Consider the following 18917-nt stretch of genomic DNA (forward strand, 5'->3'; position numbering starts at 1 on the left):
AACTTTAGTGTTTGTATTTCGCCGCGTCACACGTCACAGGTTAAATCACACAAGGAAAGGTAAATATATAACGAAATCGCAATGACTGCTTTTGGCGGGATAAGTAATGAAACTTGGGCCGGATGACGTAAAGTAAAGTCAATTTCCCGTATGTTGTTGCTCACATGAAAATCCAACGTTCAACACCATATATGTTTTGGTCAATACTGGAAAATACATGCAAAAGCGCAAACCTGCGTGCGTAGCTTTTTTAGGCCGCGGTTTAAATGTCTTTTTTGGAAAAACAATACACATTAAAATCCTCGAAATTAATCCAATCCTGGTCACAAATTAAAACCAAAGCAGCAAAATTCGGCGAAATTTAACGTTGAAACACAAATACTGACACATAGCACCCCTGGTGGCAACGAAGCGGCCAAAATGTATGCACAACATGCCGCTAGAGATTAATACTGTTTATGTTTTATTCGCACATACAATGAAAGTAGCTGAAAGATTTGAGAAGGCACCAACTGCAATATGATGACACTATTAATTCAAATTGCACCATTAATGGATGGTTTAAGGTCTGTTTGGTAACAGATGTAGGCAATTACAGCACCAAGTCATTTAGCATTATTTGGTTGACTTTAAGCAGCGAGAAAATACACACACTGAAACGTAACAAAAACACATGTTAGTCTTCATAAAAAAATCGGTTAGTTGCAACAGGGTTATAAAATTAACTTGTACCTTAAAAAACAAATTGGATGGACGCCATGTACAAAACACACAACACAAGGCACAATGCAAGACAAGACAGCACAATTTGAGTCGTGAGTTAGTGCAAAAATCCACCTACGATATTGCTGAAACTTTATAGAAAAACAAATTATCGGTGCACAATGTGTAATAAGAAGAGACGATGATTTGATTGAAAAGAAATATATGAACACATTTAAAAGTATCGGCTATCTTTTAAACAATAAAACATAATAAAATTTGCCTGCATACAGGGGCATAAACTTATTCTGTAATTTAATTTGAAAGATTTTCTGGAAACAAAAAAGTTCTCGTTCATGTTTGCGATTTTCATTCAGCTGGCTGGCGAAAAAGTGCAGACCAATAAAAGCTTGATGCAAACAGTTTCATCAATTTGACTATGCACAGCATGAAGCACCGTAAAATGTCATGACATGGTAAAGGGCAGTAAAGATTTACATGCTTGGTCGAAACACATATATAATTGCATTTTATTCATAATGCTGGTTCTTTTGAAAGTTATACTTGCGAATTAAACACTGTTACAGTTATTGGAAGACTTCAATAAAGTAAAATACTTTTGTTAATGTTATAACTTTGTTCTTTATTACATATGACACTTTGCATGCAGCTCCCATGTCAACAACTGTGTAATACTCTGGAAACCTGGCTTGTTCTTGAGCTTAAACCTGTGGTTTCTGCCACAAAGCTAAAAATCACTGCATGTGAAACCTGGAACATGTAGTTGGTGGAGAAGGCACAGAACAACAGGCAGGATGTAAAGATCTCCAAGAAAAATCTCAACTTCAGGAACGACGAATCAACCTCAACATCGTTGTGTTTTCATCTTCCAACATTTTATTGTCTTGTTTCAGTCGATGATTTTCTTCTTCAAGAGCATGCAAGTCCTATATCCAATAGAAATTCTTTCAATGAGTAAATCTTTAACACACCATATTAAATTGCATTTTGGTATCCAAGCTTACAGAGCAAGTTTATATATATATATTTGTACTTGCTATTTACACGGGGAATAGGATGTGGGTAATATTTGATCTTATCATTTGATGAATATGATGATAAGTCAACTAATGCTTGTTAGAAAATATATTTTTGTCTGCAAATTCGAAGCAGTTGATCATCTACCGTGACATTTGATATTGGTAAGTTGAACTTCAAAGGTAAAATTATTGTTCTTTTCTCACCAAATTCTTAATAAATTTTCTTTACAGTTTGTTGTGAATATTTTTGGTCATTTAGTGTCAGCAAGATAATTATAACCTTTGAAACATAATTTCCATTTTTTTTTTCAAAGCAAAAGTAAAAACATGGTGTTTGGTGTGTTTGGATGGAATGGATTGGCATGCTAAAACCAGTTATTACCAGCAAAAGCCTTTGAAAGTGGCCCTCTTATCTGGTGTTATACAAAAGGAAAGTTATGATAGACACATTCTTGTCGGTTAACCACCAGAAAAGAGAGGGAGGCAACAACAAGCACTGTTACCTCAAGCACCAAATCTGCAGCTTGGATTTTAATGACTATACTTACATATCGGCCAGCTTAGTAAAATTCATATGTCGGTAAGGTTTGTAATTAGGAAATGGCGGACGCAAACCGTTAATCCACTACAACATACATTACCAAATTCAAAAAACTTTAAAAAAAAATCCGGAAATGATGCATATCGTTTGCAACTCTTTGTGACTAACTTTAGATATTTGACAAGAAAGACAGGGCGGTCTGTACCACGAAACATAAGATGATTTCTGTCATCTTAATTACATTTTCCAGTTGCTCGAAGTGGTTTAAATGCTCATTTTTAATGAATTTGTTTACTGCTTTACATCACTGTTTACCTCATCCATATGTTTTAGCTCTTGATGAAGTTTTGATATTGTGGTTTCAGCAAGTTCCAATTTCAGGCGTAATTCTTCCACTTCTGAATTGTTCTTGGTGTTCTACAAAAAAATATTGGTTTATTAAATATAATAAGACTACAAGCCTTGATTCAACGTCAGCAGATTTTATTGTGAAAAATCGATGCCTAACCAAGGGCCAGATCCCTGTACAGCTATTAAGCAAGTCCTTGTTTTGTTAAATCAAGCATTTTATTTATAATTGATAAATATCAACCTTGAGGTATATACACACCATCGCCCAAAACCACCAAAAAAGCCACATATCACCTTTACAGATATCAGATTGGATGTTATAACTTTAAAAACAACCAACACAGGTTTTAGTGAGGTTATCAGTTAGTTACTAGTATATACATAACATATGTACATGTACACTGAAACTGAATATAAAATGAAACTTGCCTCTTTAAATCTGCTGTTGTGCCTTCTTGAGGAGCTGAGATGTGGAATGGTGACAGGTGTGGTTTCGCATGAACCGTTTGTTTCCGTGCTTATGTAACTCTCAGTTTGCTTGACTGTCACCCTATGTGCAAACGTGTAAAGATGATTACTTTAAACCATGACAACTCATCCAGAAACTTAATATATATACATATATTTGTTAAGGATAAAGTTATGAAAATGTCAGTGTTTTTTATTTAAATTGGAACTAATTTAAGATATTTGCCATATTGTGATGTGACACATATTTGCCAACAGTGCAATTAATAGTTAGCATTCTGGTCAAATTCAACTTAATCACTTTGTGGTTACCTGGCAACGGAGCAGGAACCTTGGACTGGTGACAACTCATTGTTCTGTGTGTTCAACTCAGTTTCCTTCTGTAAATCTGTCTCATCGTTGCCCTGTTCATTCAACGCAAACATGTACTAATGTGGGCTATTTAGCAGTCGCAAACATGTCCAAGCCTTTATCAAGCACTTGAAACTGTTTGCTCTGCCCATAGAAAAGCCAGCCACATGTCTACATGGGCTTATCTACCAAACCACTTTAATACAACAATTGCTTAATGTTCATCAGGAAATTTAAATTGCAATCTTGCTGGTTTCAGCCATATTTTTGTTCATTAAAAAGGGACATTGATTGTCCACCACTATTGGGCAAAAGTCCAAGTGACATATAATAGATAAAAATGTCTAATACAAGCACATATCATGCTATATTACAACTCTGAGTATATACATAATGGTATCTCATCAACAGCACCCTAATATTGGCGTTTTTTTGAACAACCCACCAAGCAAAACAGGCATTTACCTTGCAACCTTGCAAGCATTATACGGGCAAATCAGTAATGAGAAAAATGCAAGTTAGTTGTTTTGTTTCCACTGAACCAAAACCACGGCCAGAATTCTTGCTAAATGTTGGAATCTATGTTTACATGGTCTTTATGTTGAGCAACAAGATATGAACCCTACGAGCGTCACTCAAGCATATTGCCAAACCACGAGTGTTTAAGTCCAACTTTCAAGTGGTTAAATAAAGCAAAACATATTTGTGAAACATTTTTAGCACTTCATTGTTTCTGTTTTGAAAAAACAATATTTCTTCTTGAGAAAAAGGATAATCTCTATTTATGAAATCTGGTCACATCAAATAATGTGGTATATATGTCATGTATGTATTGTACATGACATAAGAGGTTTGTGGTAACTGGCTTTGTAGATATTTTTAAACACTTGCAAACGAAGGTAGTACAGGTTTTCCCCTGTATTTAGCCGCAGTGAAATATAACAAGATGTTAAAAACCTTACATTTTTTTCTGCTGGTTTCTCTGCTTTATTTTCTCCCTCATTATCCACGTCTTTCAAGTTCACCACACCAGTGCTTCTCCGCTTTTGACGTAACATTCTTTTTTCACGTTGTTGCTTGCCTCTCCTTGCACTCGGCCCCACTTTCTTTTGTGGGGATGTGGGGCTGTCCTCGACATCTTCCGCCCCCGGTACCTGGAGGGTTTGGGTGGGTGTGGCTGGGGCGTGGTTGCTTTTAATGTCACCGTTTTGTATCGTCCTTGAGCCAGAGGTTACTTTCTCTGAAATGTAACACAATAAGACAAAACTGAAAAGAATTTTTATGGTGATTTTGATCACAATGTTTGCCCAGCCAGCCTCTTGTGACTTTTAAAATAATTTCAATATATAGTATTAATTTGCGAAATGATCTAATTCATCATTTTCATGAAAGCAAGTTCCAATATATTGTGCTTTGCTGCATAACATTAAGTTCTAGGTATGGTAAATAATTTACCTGACAGCTGGGTTTGCGACATCCCTACAATTGCTTTGTTCCACGAGAGATTAAATTTCAATTCAATACCTCACAATAGCGAAAACCAACAAACCTTACTTCAAAAACATGTAAACCTCAAACACATTAATTTCTTACAATTTTGTTTTAAAATTTACTATTTGTTTGTTGCTTAAACAATAACATCCTATCTTCTATGCCTTACTCTGCCTCACACAGGAACGAAAAAACACAAAAAACAAACATGAAATGATGTGACAGACATCAAACCATACTTGATACATTGTCACACTGTGCAATGGGGGTAATTAAGTGTGTCACAAAATAAAAGCTGTCAGTGCATGTCAACATGGTTTCTCCTTGTTGTTGTTTACAGATATGAAGTAATATGACAATGGCCCTAAGCACTCTAAATGGCAGTGAAGGTATATGGGTTGTTAATTACCTATTACTGCTAATTAAGTACCATAAATCTTATGCCTATATGTGTCACATAAGTTCTATTGTTTAGATTTTAGAACAACACACCTTACCCAATAATGGTATGTATATATATATATATGTGTGTGTGTTTTGCCAAAAATGGGTTAAGGGTGAAAAATATTTCACAAGGTTAGGCAATCTGAATAAAGTCTGTGTTACACATACCAGTAGCGTTTTTGCGCTCAAAATTTGCAGCCATTGTTTCAATCAGGGTTGATTTGCGACGCGGTGCAGGACTTTTGCTTCCTGTAAAGTGCCATAATTACAAGCATTCAATCACACACATGCAAGGCCAGTGCAATTACGTTGAACTATCCATTTAACAATAGCATCACATTCAAATAATAAACAATCAATACAAGCAGTTGTTTTACAATGAGCCTGTTGTTAAAGCAGTTTTCACAGTTAAAAGCAACAGCACAAATGTATGGTTAACTTACTCAACATAACAAATCATAATATTGATGGCAATTACACAATGAAATTTTCATGCACATACTAAAACTTTTCAGTAACTGACTGAATCAGTTAAAATGTCATTAGCATTATTTTACATAAGTGCTTTCAGTTCAAAATAAACCTGAAGGCCTTCTCGGTTTTTGAACTTCCAAAGTTGGAACAGATTTTGAATCATTGTCAGGTACACTGTTATTGTTGTTTGCATTGACATCTGTATCTACAAAAACATGTTTTTAAATGCAAATAAATTTTTCAGTTGTTTAGTTTAAGGAACACTTATATGATGTTGCACAATTGCAGATGAATGCTATTGCATTTCAAAAAAAAGTCGTTGAAGCAATATATATACACAATCCAGATACAACATTAATTAGATTTTAAGTACCCTTGATTTAAGCAACTATAAAATGAAAGACTAATAATATATAGAGAAAAATATGACCTTTTCGGAGAAAAAATATAGTTATGACTTATGACATTTTAGATGTTTTACCAATTTCTCTTGATCTTGAACCTCTGGTTCGTCGGTTTGACCTGGGCCTTTCTTCATCGTTTAAATTGATGTTTCGGCTGTAATACGACATTTTCACTGTTGGTTGATCACAATGTTAAATTAAACCTAACTACGTCCGTTTCTTAATTTCAACAAACGCTTTCGGGCACAGTCTGTTTGTATTATTGATAATCCCCACACAGATTCCTGCAACTTTAAAGCCTGCAGAAAATATTTGTTCAAATTTAAAATTACACAAAAATGCTAATCTTTGCCGGCAAAAAAAACCTTTGTTAACTATAGCATAGATGCTCTTGGCGTTCTTTGCGCGATTGTTCTTCAAATAAACAAACAAATTATTAATCCGGAGCTGTCAAGTGACTTATATGAAGAGTATAATCTGTTTCTGAAAACATTACAATTATTTTTATGGACTAAAAGGTTTCAAAAATTTTTAGTGGATAACTTTGTGTTGACAAATTCGATTGTAGATTTATTTTTACTGCACCAATATAAAAATTGCGTCATGCTTCATGTACTTTCTTATGACGAATTTCCAAAACAAATGCAGCACGTGTTCACGTCTCGTAAACCGAATGATATTCATTCGTTGTTTCTTCTGGGTGTATTGCACAAAAGACATAGTAAAAGACACACCGAATGGACGTACATTTGCCTAAAGGTAATGTAATGTCCGTTTCTGGCGTACTACCAATAACTGCATACGTATGCGTTGCGTGCACAAGTACTATTTTTTACGTATTCCGTCGTATACAATTTTACATTGTTTTGATCGTATACAGGCTCTTTTCATTTGTTGAATTCGGAAGATGTTATTCTAAAAGATCGAATCAAACTTTCCCGTATCTTGTGGCTTAAAGACGATGGGATCCCTAGGAAAGAGCAATCCATTATTAATTGGCTCACCACAGTTCTTACATCACTTCCACACAACCACAGGTATTTACACTTAAATTCAGATTGAGGTTTTTTTTATCACGCTTAAACACAAAAACTATTTTCTAATGCATTGATATGTGGAAGAATGTTTGTTTGTCCAACATATGTTGAAAGAAATCTGAAGCAATTTACTGTAACATGTTTTTACAGTGACCCAGATATTGACATGGCATGGAAAACATTGGATGAAGTATTAAGAAGTTATCAGTTACAGCAATTTTTAACTGATCAACCCCAAGACATTATTATCAAATCAACGCTTGTTAAAGTAAAGACACCATTGGATATTGCATTTTGAAAGTAAAAACATGTTTTATGATAACGAATGTTTCTTGCCTCAAGGTATACCTGGAAGAAGTAAACAGACTGGAAAACTTTAATAACCAGACTTTAACTCTTTTAAAAATTGGGTCCACCCTAATAAACAATGATCGAATTTCTTCAGATTTGAACAAGAAGTTTGCTACTTTTTTGCAGTTTTCTGCACTGTGGTTGACAGCTATTTACAAGTAATTTTCTTGAAATTTGGTTCTTGTCTTCTTGTTTTAAATTGTTTTAAAGTAAGAATCTGCAACATATGTAACAATAGGTAACGAAATTTACGAAAGCTTTGTTTAGAATTGATGTATGCGACGATAAAACAACAAAACTAGTCGATGAATTTGTGGAAATGAATTTGATGAAAGTCAAAGAAAAGTTCAGTCGCCATAACAACCCTAAAAAGGTTTGAACATTATTGATTCGATGACATTATATAATCTGAATGTGTAATCAATATTGAACTGGCCAAAGCAAATCATGACCTGCCTTGACCATTTTTTTTTTGTTGCCAGGCTCTTTCTGTGTTTCTTGAACAACTGTTTATTCCTTGTATCAAACTTCTTACTAAGTGGTCAATCAAAAAAATACCTGGTTTCTATTTGCTTGACTTACTTAAGTCCATTACGAAGGACTTGCTTTTTTCAAGGTAATTTTTAACATTCGAAATGGTTGAATCTAGCATTATATATATTTTTCAAAGAAAAAACTTGGATGTATTTGAAAAGTTTTTCAATGTCTGTGGAACTGTGACACAACACAGTACAACCACAGAAGTAAAATCAGAAAAAGTGGTTGATCAGTTGTGGGAAAAAATTCGAGAGGGCATAAGAAATGACAAGGTACAGTTTAAAAATTTACATCACAGGCAGTTGTTTACGGAATACCCTTCATGTTAACAGAACCAAACTGAGTGGATTGCTATTATTTATGGCTTGCTGCTTTCATCGTTTCACAGAGGTAGTAGAAGTTTGAAATTTAGATTTTACTGCAAAGTTGTGTCATGCTTTGAAAATGAAGATATTTTTCATGATTCCAAATCACACATGACATTTTCTAAGCTTATAGAGGTTTGCAAAAACTTGTCCTAGCTGCTTGTTGTTAAAAGTAATAGTAAGTACACTTTTGCAGCATAATGTCCAGCAAAATCTTTACCAACCAACTGTTGATCCTAAATCAGCACAAGAACAAAAGGAACACTATGTTGATTTATTTGACAAACTACTCAACAATAACAGAAGGTATAAAGTAATATAAAAGAGGACCAATATAAAGTACTTGTTGTTATGTTAAACGTTTTTTTGCAGTGTAAATTTGGGTTGGAGTAAATGTGTTTGCCTGATTGCCAAAATTGACCACCACATTGTGGAACCAAAACTTATGGATGTACTTTTAAAAACATTAAACCAGTTTCAACAAAATGCTGTCTGGCTTCAGGAGTTCTTCTCTGATCTGGTTCATAATTTCACACAAATTAGAAAGGTATATTTTTGGTCTTTGGCTGTGTATTTATGTGGATATGACCTCTACCTATAATATATAATATCAGACCTCTATCAGAAAACTGAGCACATTATGATGCAATAAACTATTAAACACATGTAAACAGTCTTAACCAAACACGAGACATTCTATTATTTTCTGTTGAACTAACAAGTTTTTAATATTGTTTCAGCCAGTGCAATTGTTAGAAAGCTACATTCAAGCTATTGAGACTGTTTGTAAAACCAAACAAGAAAGTGAGCTGTGCGAAGTATCAAGTGCATTTGAGTCCGCTCTGCAGTCCCAGTGTATCGCTCAGTGCCCTTTTAATACTGCTTTGGATATTTGGTCTGAAATTCAACTAAATTTGGGAGCTTGTGTAATTACAAATGCAAAGGTATGCTAAAACTTTCATACGAAAGAATGACATATGGCTCTGTGGGGTTTGCAATCCTAGGTTTTTAAAAGCAAGTAAATACAAATATACAAGAATTCATGAAAATAACTAGTGGGTTCCTTTATAAGGGGAAAATAGGCGCAAATCCCCCAAGCTATTTTCATATTGCCAGTCTAAAATATAAAAATCAAAACACAATATTTTTATGATGCCCAGGAACAGAAAGTATCATCAGCTACTTTACTAAATGGAAGAAAACACAAAGTTTCTGATCATGAAGAAACCAGAATTTCCAAAAGACCAAGACTTGATCCAGCCCATGCACTGTTTCTTCCATCTCTTGCATCACTTCTATCCTCTGTTATGGAAGAGTGTGATGTCCTCAGCATTAGGGAACAAGTATGTATATATATATAATATATAATATATTATGCTTAATATTGCATTCTGTGTACATGTTTTTTAAAGGTAAGTTGCATATGTTTTTAGCAGTTTTTTGAATCTATGTTTTTAGCAGTTTTTGAATCTAGAGTTTTCAACTGGGTGTGTGCAATTAATGCATTTCCCTTTTTAACAAAAATATAATTCATTTTAAAATGATTTTAAAGTCAAACAGGCAAAATAACTTATTAAAAAATTAAAAATCTTGACATCAGAAGTTTTTTCTACTGTTTCAAAAATAATCTTTCAGTTTTGATGTTTATTTAGATTTCAACCAGTCATCGAATGAACACACTGTTGCAAGAACAAGTTAACATCGTTCTGTCTCTTGTGGATAATGTTACTGATGATTACAATGAAAACATCATGTTGACTTTGATCCATTTAATAACAGCCCATGAAAATGTGCTGAATTTGTTGAAAAGATATTCAATCAAAGGTATCACAGAGTATGATTCTTGACTACTTATGTTTATGTAACTGGTGCATATGCCATATGTTTACAATTTGTGCTCCAAAGTTGGCAAGCAATGAGATATTTTGCTACTTCTTTAAATTGTGTTTTCTTGATAAAGGTGGATCAAATTCTTCAAGCACTGAATCATGTTGGAAAACTATAGTGAACTTGTGCGAAAGCAACAAGCTCGCTTCAAGTGCCGAACTCAGCTACAATCAGTGGTTGTGCTCAGTAGTTCGACTGTTGTCATGGCAACAGTGTAAGGGTGATGCAGATGCGGTTTGTGAAAAACTTGGCCATTGACTCGTGTAAGTGTATGTTTATGATTTTCGTTTGTTTACGTGTGCAGGTTTATGTGGAACAGACAGTGGATGAATTAGCACTGAGAATTGTATTGTATATTTTAAAGAACTTACATGGAAATACAGAGTTAGAAACTGAATGCAACCAACCCACTGGTATGTTGTTAACAATTCAAAATTACAGCCAGATATTTTCAAAAACTTTAAACTTTAGCATTTAGATAAATGGAAGCGATTTGTCCTAAATGTCTCTGTATGTTTGTATGTTAAGTGTTGCATGTTTTGCAGGTATACACAGGATGAAAGTACAAGATTTTTGTGAAAGTAATTTTCACATTCTGCTTCAAATTCCAGAAACACATGAGACAATTGCAAACATTTTCCTATCATCTATGGATAAAAATAAGGCTTGTTATTCAATAAACTATTTTTTGCAGTATACTCGTCAAACTAAAATAATTTACGGATATTAATGTTGAACCTTGATTGTGTATTGTTTCTGTTGGTAAACTTATATGGCCAATTTTTTGCTTTTATTGTTAACTAAAAAGAAAGTAATACAAACAGCATTTTAATCAGTTTGCAAACCACATCAAAGAAAAAATTATTTTTCAGGATGCTGTTTCGGAAAGTTTATTTTTTGGTGTTGTTGAAAGTGTCATGAAGTCTCCATCATTTTTGGAGTGTTCGTCCTTACATTGTGTTCTTGTCAGGAAAGTCTTACAAAACTTTGGTGGTCTATTTAAATGTGAGAAAGAAATATCTGTTATTTTCTGTTCATGGTGTTATCACCTTTTTGTTTTGTTTTTTTTAGCTGGTAAGGGTGTTTCGATGCTTTTACACCAATTAGTTGATGGCTCCAAGTCATCTCTTACAAATGATGAGGTTTCTGCTTTGATCCAAGACATTCATTCCAAAGAGTCCCCTAAAAAGAAACAGAAGGTAAACAAAGTTAAAACATCATATATTAAATGTAAGATTATAAAAAAATTGTTTCGAAAAGCAAATTTTAATTTATCATTTAACCTCGAAATATTAATTTGCATTGCAGTGAATACCATTTAAATTTTTAATCATTTATCTGTGATAAAAAAATATATTTAGTTTTTTTTTTCATAGATTATTAATTAAATTATTTGTTGCTCTGCAGAAATTAGTTTCCAGGGTCAAAAATATGGCTGATGTTATACAAGTCATTTCTTATGTGCCTTCTATTCCATTTGAGCTCCAAGAATCAGTTCTTGTTATACTTCTCTCCGTGATATCAACCATGCAAACAAGTGGAGATTATAAACATTTTCCAGAAACTGTGCACAAATTAATTTTAACCAACTTTGATAACCTCATAGGTAAGAAAAATATAACAAGTTTTTACATGAAATTAATTGTCTGCAGTTTACACTGAAAATGAAAGAACTTTAATTGCAGACTCACAAGTACTTTCTTTTTCTAATAACAGGTTTTTAATTAACATTTTTGTTTGATTATTAGCATCGAATAGCAAATTGTTCCACTTGATTCCAATTGAGACACTTCTTCATTACCTTATGCGAGTTGACTGCTGGTAACCTCTAAAAAACATGTCCCCGCATATTGAATGATTCATTAACAAGTTAATGTTGTTACAGCATAGAAGTAAAAGCAATTGTCAACAGATTGTTGGTATCTTGTGTTCACATATCTTCACATGATGAAACAGTCAACAAAATTGTACATAAGGTAAATAAGATTTTTTGGTGGCTGTTTTTTGGTGAAAATATAAATATTCTTGTTGACCAAATTCAGTGACAACTATTTTGATTTAAAGGTATGCAGTTATGAAGAAATTCCAGAATCAGTTAAAGTTTTTCTTGACATCACTGTGTGCACTCTCTCTACAAAAGTGCTGAATCATCTGGGTATCCTGCGTCGCCCCGTCACAGAAAACTTATTTTCAATTTTCCATCCAGTAAGGGAAGTTTCAGTAGACAGAATTAACTCGACTAAAGCAATGTTTCAAAGTTGCGATGCAGACAAAAGTGAAAGGGTGGATGGAAAAGTTAAATTGGCAATTGACGTTCTGGTGGATATTCTCCAAAGTAATTACTTTATTTTTTTAATTTTTCCTATTAATAAAGACAATTTGGGAACACTTGTATTACACTGTAAATGTTCTATTGCAGATCATAAAACTCATGGGATATTGAAAAGCAGAAGTTATTCCTACCTTCTATCAAACTTTGCACTTAACCAAGTTGGACGAACAGAAAAGAGTGAGCTTGATCAACTTCTCCAGTGCAATGCAATTCAAAACACACACGACATTAATAATATTGACGGGTATGTGTTTTTGTATTAAGTGCTGGTCTCAAGTGTTTAAGAAACATAATTCTGCTCTTGTAGTTTGAAGAGTTTATTGCTCTCTTTGGAAATTAAGCTGCACCAACAGTGGAATTTTGTGGTAACATGTTTTTTGTGTGTATTTTGGATTAAACGTATTATACTTAATTATTTACTGTGTTAAGTTATTCAAAAAATGTATTGTTTAATGGTAGATTTTGAAATGCACAATGGCATTACAAGCAAAAAGTTAAACTCTAAATCAGCATTTAAAAAAAGCAAAAGGTTTGGTATAGTTGGAAAATTGTAGTGAGACTAAATTTTTTTTCAGACTGATGATAAATCCTGGTTTGCCATAATGCAACAAATTATGTCTTTATATTCTTTGTCCTTCGTTAAAACATCACCTTTATATAATCTTGTGGTCAATCGAATGGTTCTCATCCACATGCAAATGGGAGACACTAAAATGCATATAAAATGTAAGTTACATTTAGTGAGATAAAATGGTTGTCTAGCTATCTGTAAATGTTTTTTTTGCCCAAAGGTTGGTTGGCAGACAACCTAAAATCTCTGCAAATGCAGCCGACTACGTCAACTATCATGTCTCAGATGTCATTTATTAATTTTATTTCTTCACTCTTCGATTCAAAGACAAAGGCATTTCAAACAGTGAAAGATTTCCAAGGTAAAAACACTATGACGTATGTTCCAGACCTATTTACAAAGAAACAATGTAATATTGTAACAATTTTCAGAAAAATTGGTCATGACTGACTGTAAGTAACAAATATTTACTTGCCAAATCAAAAAGATAAAACAAAAACCTTTTTTATGCCTTCTGTAATGATATTATGATGTTATTTTGTTTCTATGTAATTTCTTGTGACTTTAAATGGTGTCATTATTAATACCATAACATACATGTTGTACATAATATTGTACAATAACTTGACGTTTAACATAATAATAAATTCTGGTTATCATGAAGATTCTACATAATTTTTCTCAGTGATTTGAATTTTGCATTTCCAGGCAGTGCTGAAGAACTCCATCTGATGCAAGTGAATTATTTGAGGGACACTTTTGATATTTCTGTCGGTCTATTGGGAAATTTGGCTCAATCTGACCCTGGGGATGTTGATACACAACTGTGCATTCTTTCAACTCTTACTAATGTTCTTAATCTTGGACCAGTAAGTTGCATATATAACATATAACAATCGCCTATTGGCTAGTTAACTCTTTAGGATTTGATGTATATTTTGTTTAGACGATCATTCATTTGCGTTTGGTGACATTGATCTTTCATGCGTTGGCCCGGGTTGAGTTGTCTGAAAAAAATGACTCACATCGTCAACTATTTTCCGCCACCTACCGGGCAGTAAACGCTGTATTGCTTCACCACGAGGTGGCGACGATCAACCTCGTGCCGCTCATTCTGTCAGTTTGTAGCAAGTTGCTTAACTTCGCTCTCATAGTTGGAAGGTAGGAATTCAGGAAGTTTAATGTAGTTGTTGTGTAGTGGTTGGGTCCAAACACTTGTTACGTTCCATTGTTTTTGACTGTTTTATGGCAAACTCATCTCTTCTTTTCAGTATTGAAACAAGTGTTGTCTATTGCATGTTCCAACTGCTGTGATTTTACATTGTTTTACGTACAAACTGTTAACAAGTCGCAATTTACTGTTAACGAATGTTTTTCACTTGCAAAATATCATTAGTAGTTTGCCTTAAACCATGTACTTTTTATTGTAAGGCAAGATAATACTTTGAACAACGAATCAGCACTGGACACGTCACTTGAATGCACTCGTCTGTTAGATCGACTCTTCCAGTTTATTGCATCAGAATATGGATCTTATTTCAAAAGGGTAATTATATTTTTTCGAGGTTTCCTAAACTGCTTTGCTTACTGTACCAGATAAAGTAGATCCTATTTAGACAATTTTAAAACGTTTTTAAAAACGTTCTTTACATTAGACATGTAAAGGCCACTTTTCGTTTGCTGGCCTTTTATGAAACGTATAAATTCAATGTTGCGTTCCTGAGGAACGTGCATAAGTGAGAACCGGGGTTCTATAGATTGCTTTTGTTTTCTGTTCAGTGCGTTCCTTACACAATTGCCGAGTTCGTGACTGGAGAATCACGTGATACTCTACACACAAATGTGAAGGTGAGGATTACGCGTTTTTAAGTGTCGATTTTACTCTTGAAATGGATGCAAAATCTTTATTCGGCTCTTCATTCGTACTTTTATTTGCGATCATTTTAAACCGAATTGTTTTAAAATAACTGTTGCAAACATCCACACGTAACTGCAAATTTAAGTGTAGTTTTTTTTACATACACGTAGTCGGTGGTGGGATTCCAATTTTTTGTCAGCCGGTTCTATCACAAAAGTCTTATTTTTCAGCCGGCTCTGTTACAAAAAGTCTTATAATCCATTGACAGTAACCAATAATGCTAACCGGTTCGTTGACCTCATAAAATTTCGTGAGACGGTTCTATAAAACCGGTGCGAACCGGCTGAATCCCACCACTGCACCTAGTGCGTAGCAATGTGTTAAAAAAAAAAAAATAACTCGCCCTAACTCAATTTTAGTGTTTCATGTATTTCGTTTATTATGTTACCGTGTTTATCGTCTTCAACAGAAATCGCTTCAAAACGCCATGTACCACTTGATGTCGCTGTGTGATGAATACAGTGTTGCAATGCTGCGCTCCACACTGCCCCCTGGTGTTCGCGATGTATTCCGACACCTCAACAGTGATTTTGAAAAATATTTTAAATACACTGGCAAAGTGTAAATCGACAAGAAATACAATAATCGCAAACCATCATGCGTCATTTTGAAAGACACAGTAGAGAAGTCTATCAGTTTTGCTGTTTGATAGATTTGTAAAGTATGGAACCACAGTTTTCTTTAACAAATCCCTACAAGAATGGCCAGATCAATTCGTCTCAATTAACACGTTGCTTGTTAAGAATGTCGCCTTCTCGCAACGCCTTTGACATGTTACTTCGTGAACCCTTTTGGCGTAAATTAACACGCATGAAAAAAGGCAACACGTTAATTGAGACGAAAACCCTTCTGGTCGCCAATATTGATATAGCGATACAGAGTTGAAAGATAGTTGATGTTATTATAACTTATAATTGTAGTTTGACGTGACTTGTAGACGATCTTGCCTGCCAAACGGCTGTTGATATTTGGGCATTCAGCTTTTACAAGTCTGCATAAATACATTATTAAAATTTACGTAATATTCTTGAAAAGTTGCAAGCGAAACAATTTATTTCTAATCCCAACCGCCACGGATCGGTACCGAAATATCAGCTGTTCTTCGGCACGGTTGAATAAGCATTGAGTAAAGCCACTTCAATTGTGGAAATACGTTTCGCGAGCAATCATGGAATCAAATCAAAGTAAGTAACATAACATCACCATAACATGCAAAAAATAACAATGAGTAATGTAGCTGCATAAGTAGACTTAAATAGTACTCCTGTAACATGACTAGTTATGGCATTATTTTATGTCAAAAGGAAAAGCAAAGCCACGGTCGCTTTCTATAAGCAGCACAGTAATCAAAACCGTACATGCTCTGGATTTATCAACTTCCAAAAAGTTTGCGGTCTGTACTGAACAAGGAGCACTTCGGCCCCTGATGGTACTACTGGAACTTTCTGGACATGGAATATCATGGCTTGGAGGCTGTGCCCTAGCTTTGTTTTCAAACACCTCAATTCCAATGAAAGTTGTGGTTTTTAATCTGTTGATTGCCTTATGTATAGACTTGGTTGACATTGCCATCCTTAAAGGAATATTTCGACGTTCTCGACCTGGTTACAACAAGGACGATATGTTTGCTACTGTACATTTGGACAAATACTCTTTTCCCTCAGGTCATGCTACGAGGGCAGCCACTGTAACTTGTCTGCTCTTAACCCATTTAAAGTTTAGTCCACTTCTTTACTTTTCTATAGCAGCATGGGGTGTTATGGTTGGGTTTTCAAGAGTTATGCTGGGCAGGCACCATGTTTCAGATGTCATATGTGGGTTTATTGTTGGCTATTTTCAGTACAGGTTGATGGAACAAATTTGGTTGCCCTGGGATGCAATACTTCAATTACCATTTGCTAGTTTGTATTTGGAATGATATTCAACGTTGTTTTTATGTGATGTCGATGTTGGGTTTGCACACTTTTTGTCCGAACTTTTTTGGAAACACCTTTATTAATATTGACTTTCTCCTTGTGCAAATTATTTTATTTTATAATTTTCTTTTAACTCAGTTGTTTGCAATTTTTAAGTCCAGCCATTGGTTGCCATGTGTGTTTAATTTCTTTATTCATATTATGACGTAACTACTGAAGACATAAGTAGTTTGAAATTGAATATCTATGTATTAATTGTATATTTAACTGCCTGCAACATTCATGATTTTGCTATATGGTGGTTACCAAACCAATTTGATTTGTACTGCTCTAATTATATATTGATTTGTACTGCATTGCAATGAATTGTATCAAAAAAATTCAGATACTACACAATTTGTATGTTTTTTTTTTATATTTAAAGCAACAACATTTAAATAAGATTACAAACATAAAACAATTAAAACAACACACAAAAACTTTATCATATGTTTCTATTTAATCAGTTCAACTAGAATGGGAAAGTGAATATTTGGGTCATAAAGTTCATTAGATTTCTTCTCCCGTTCATGCTTGAGGCTGAGCAAAGGACAATAAAAATCTGATTCCGACACTTCAGAAAACTTTTCCATGCAAAGCTCCACAAAAGAGTTCAAGGTATCACCGCGGCGGGGTGCAAATACTAGAGCAATGCCTTCTGGTTTGAGCATGGAGTAAATAGCATCCACGAGATCAGGCCTATGTTCATCAAAAAACAAACAATCGGCGCATAGACAATAATCAAACTTTTCGATGTATTTTGAATAGTGGTTTGCGTTGTCCCATCTAATGACTGTAGCTGAAACATCTATGTCGCTTTTGACTTTTTTATTCATATTAATTACTTGCTTAAGTGACTCCACACATTTTGTGTTGCCATCACTTAATAACACTGTAGAGTTTTTGCAGTTCATCGCAATGCTTAACCCTGCTAGGCTGGTGCTCCCCCCACCAAGCTCCACAACAGATTTGCCATTAAATTTGTGCATGTGCAAGATGCAGTAATAAGCCATTACTTCTTCTGAGGGCCAAACACAAACATTACCGGTGTTGTTGAAAGAGTAGACATCCTGAAAACAAACCACAAATGATATAGCTTTGTGACTTAAAATAAACATTATAGTGATTTAAGCACCGACAAGTATTAAAATTTATTAGAAAGTTCTAATTTAATAACCATTACCCCTCCTGATCATTTCTCAATAGATTTAAAATCTTACTTTGACGGTAATTGATGGAGCGGGGTGCTTTAACCAAATATCTGCACTTTCAACCACTTCTTGACAAGTGTAAGAAAACCAAGAGCACTGCTCCTTGGTTTTTCGGGTTAGCGCCTTTTCACCACAAGTCGCGGAGCAGTTGCATTGTTTTCGCAAAAACAGGTCAAAAGACTTGAACCTGCGCACTGAGTCGCCAAAAGCTCCATCCCCGTCCGCAGTAAGTTTCTTTTCTACAATAGCACTGCGCAAAATTTCCCACCTCGCTCGACTTTTTGACATACTTTGCCCAGGGAGTCGAATACAAAGACAAAAAGAAAACAACAAAAAACGAAAGCAAGAAGAAGCAAAAATCAATTCATGTCGCGTCACTCAAGCGCATCGAAGCAAATCAAAACAAAAATCAATGAAACAGGAATTTATTTATTTCTAATATCAAAATTTGGCAATAAATATTTTGCAAATTTAACGTTTCTTAATT

The 18917-nt window shown here is 34.4% G+C and overlaps 4 protein-coding genes across 7 annotated transcripts; 2 read left to right on the forward strand and 2 right to left on the reverse strand.

Annotated features, from left to right (window-relative positions):
* LOC145910574 (uncharacterized) lies at nt 1–6614 on the reverse strand. Of its 2 annotated transcripts, XM_082997753.1 has the most exons (8): nt 6344–6613; nt 5972–6067; nt 5557–5637; nt 4416–4693; nt 3415–3506; nt 3064–3184; nt 2599–2700; nt 1–1649 (listed from the first exon to the last, which is right to left on the reverse strand). In XM_082997753.1, the coding sequence occupies exons 1-8, from the start codon at nt 6432–6434 to the stop codon at nt 1548–1550; spliced, it is 963 nt and encodes a 320-aa protein (XP_082853879.1). In that variant the 5' UTR covers nt 6435–6613; the 3' UTR covers nt 1–1547. The 2 variants fall into 2 exon arrangements, with proteins under 2 accessions (XP_082853879.1, XP_082853881.1); XM_082997755.1 differs by lacking the exon at nt 5557–5637 and having other exon boundaries at nt 6344–6614.
* A 281-nt stretch (nt 6615–6895) lies between these two features.
* LOC145911216 (uncharacterized) lies at nt 6896–15829 on the forward strand. Of its 3 annotated transcripts, XM_082998482.1 has the most exons (31): nt 6896–7025; nt 7147–7303; nt 7454–7571; nt 7646–7812; nt 7922–8027; nt 8137–8270; nt 8325–8463; nt 8524–8691; nt 8753–8862; nt 8929–9103; nt 9297–9500; nt 9717–9899; nt 10209–10380; nt 10517–10677; nt 10748–10856; nt 10989–11107; nt 11316–11448; nt 11515–11642; nt 11851–12049; nt 12192–12264; nt 12329–12419; nt 12508–12778; nt 12863–13019; nt 13083–13140; nt 13351–13501; nt 13567–13707; nt 14055–14215; nt 14293–14507; nt 14778–14892; nt 15126–15194; nt 15674–15829. In XM_082998482.1, exons 1-31 carry the CDS (start codon nt 7004–7006, stop codon nt 15827–15829), a joined length of 4362 nt encoding a protein of 1453 aa, XP_082854608.1. In that variant the 5' UTR covers nt 6896–7003. The 3 variants fall into 3 exon arrangements, with proteins under 3 accessions (XP_082854608.1, XP_082854610.1, XP_082854609.1); XM_082998483.1 differs by lacking the exons at nt 6896–7025; nt 7147–7303; nt 7454–7571 and having other exon boundaries at nt 7729–7863; XM_082998484.1 differs by lacking the exons at nt 14293–14507; nt 14778–14892; nt 15126–15194; nt 15674–15829 and having other exon boundaries at nt 14059–14209.
* Nucleotides 15830–16347: 518 nt separating this feature from the next.
* Nucleotides 16348–17503, forward strand: LOC145911261 (polyisoprenoid diphosphate/phosphate phosphohydrolase PLPP6-like). Its single transcript, XM_082998548.1, has 2 exons — nt 16348–16448; nt 16569–17503. Exons 1-2 carry the CDS (start codon nt 16433–16435, stop codon nt 17180–17182), a joined length of 630 nt encoding a protein of 209 aa, XP_082854674.1. The 5' UTR covers nt 16348–16432; the 3' UTR covers nt 17183–17503.
* Nucleotides 17504–17506: 3 nt separating this feature from the next.
* LOC145911260 (calmodulin-lysine N-methyltransferase-like) lies at nt 17507–18718 on the reverse strand. Its single transcript, XM_082998546.1, has 2 exons — nt 18440–18718; nt 17507–18289 (listed from the first exon to the last, which is right to left on the reverse strand). Exons 1-2 carry the CDS (start codon nt 18716–18718, stop codon nt 17675–17677), a joined length of 894 nt encoding a protein of 297 aa, XP_082854672.1. The 3' UTR covers nt 17507–17674.
* Nucleotides 18719–18917: the final 199 nt, after the last annotated feature.

This window comes from Ascidia mentula, chromosome 8 (assembly GCF_947561715.1).
Source record: "Ascidia mentula chromosome 8, kaAscMent1.1, whole genome shotgun sequence".
In the NCBI taxonomy this organism is placed as follows: Eukaryota; Metazoa; Chordata; class Ascidiacea; order Phlebobranchia; family Ascidiidae; genus Ascidia; species Ascidia mentula.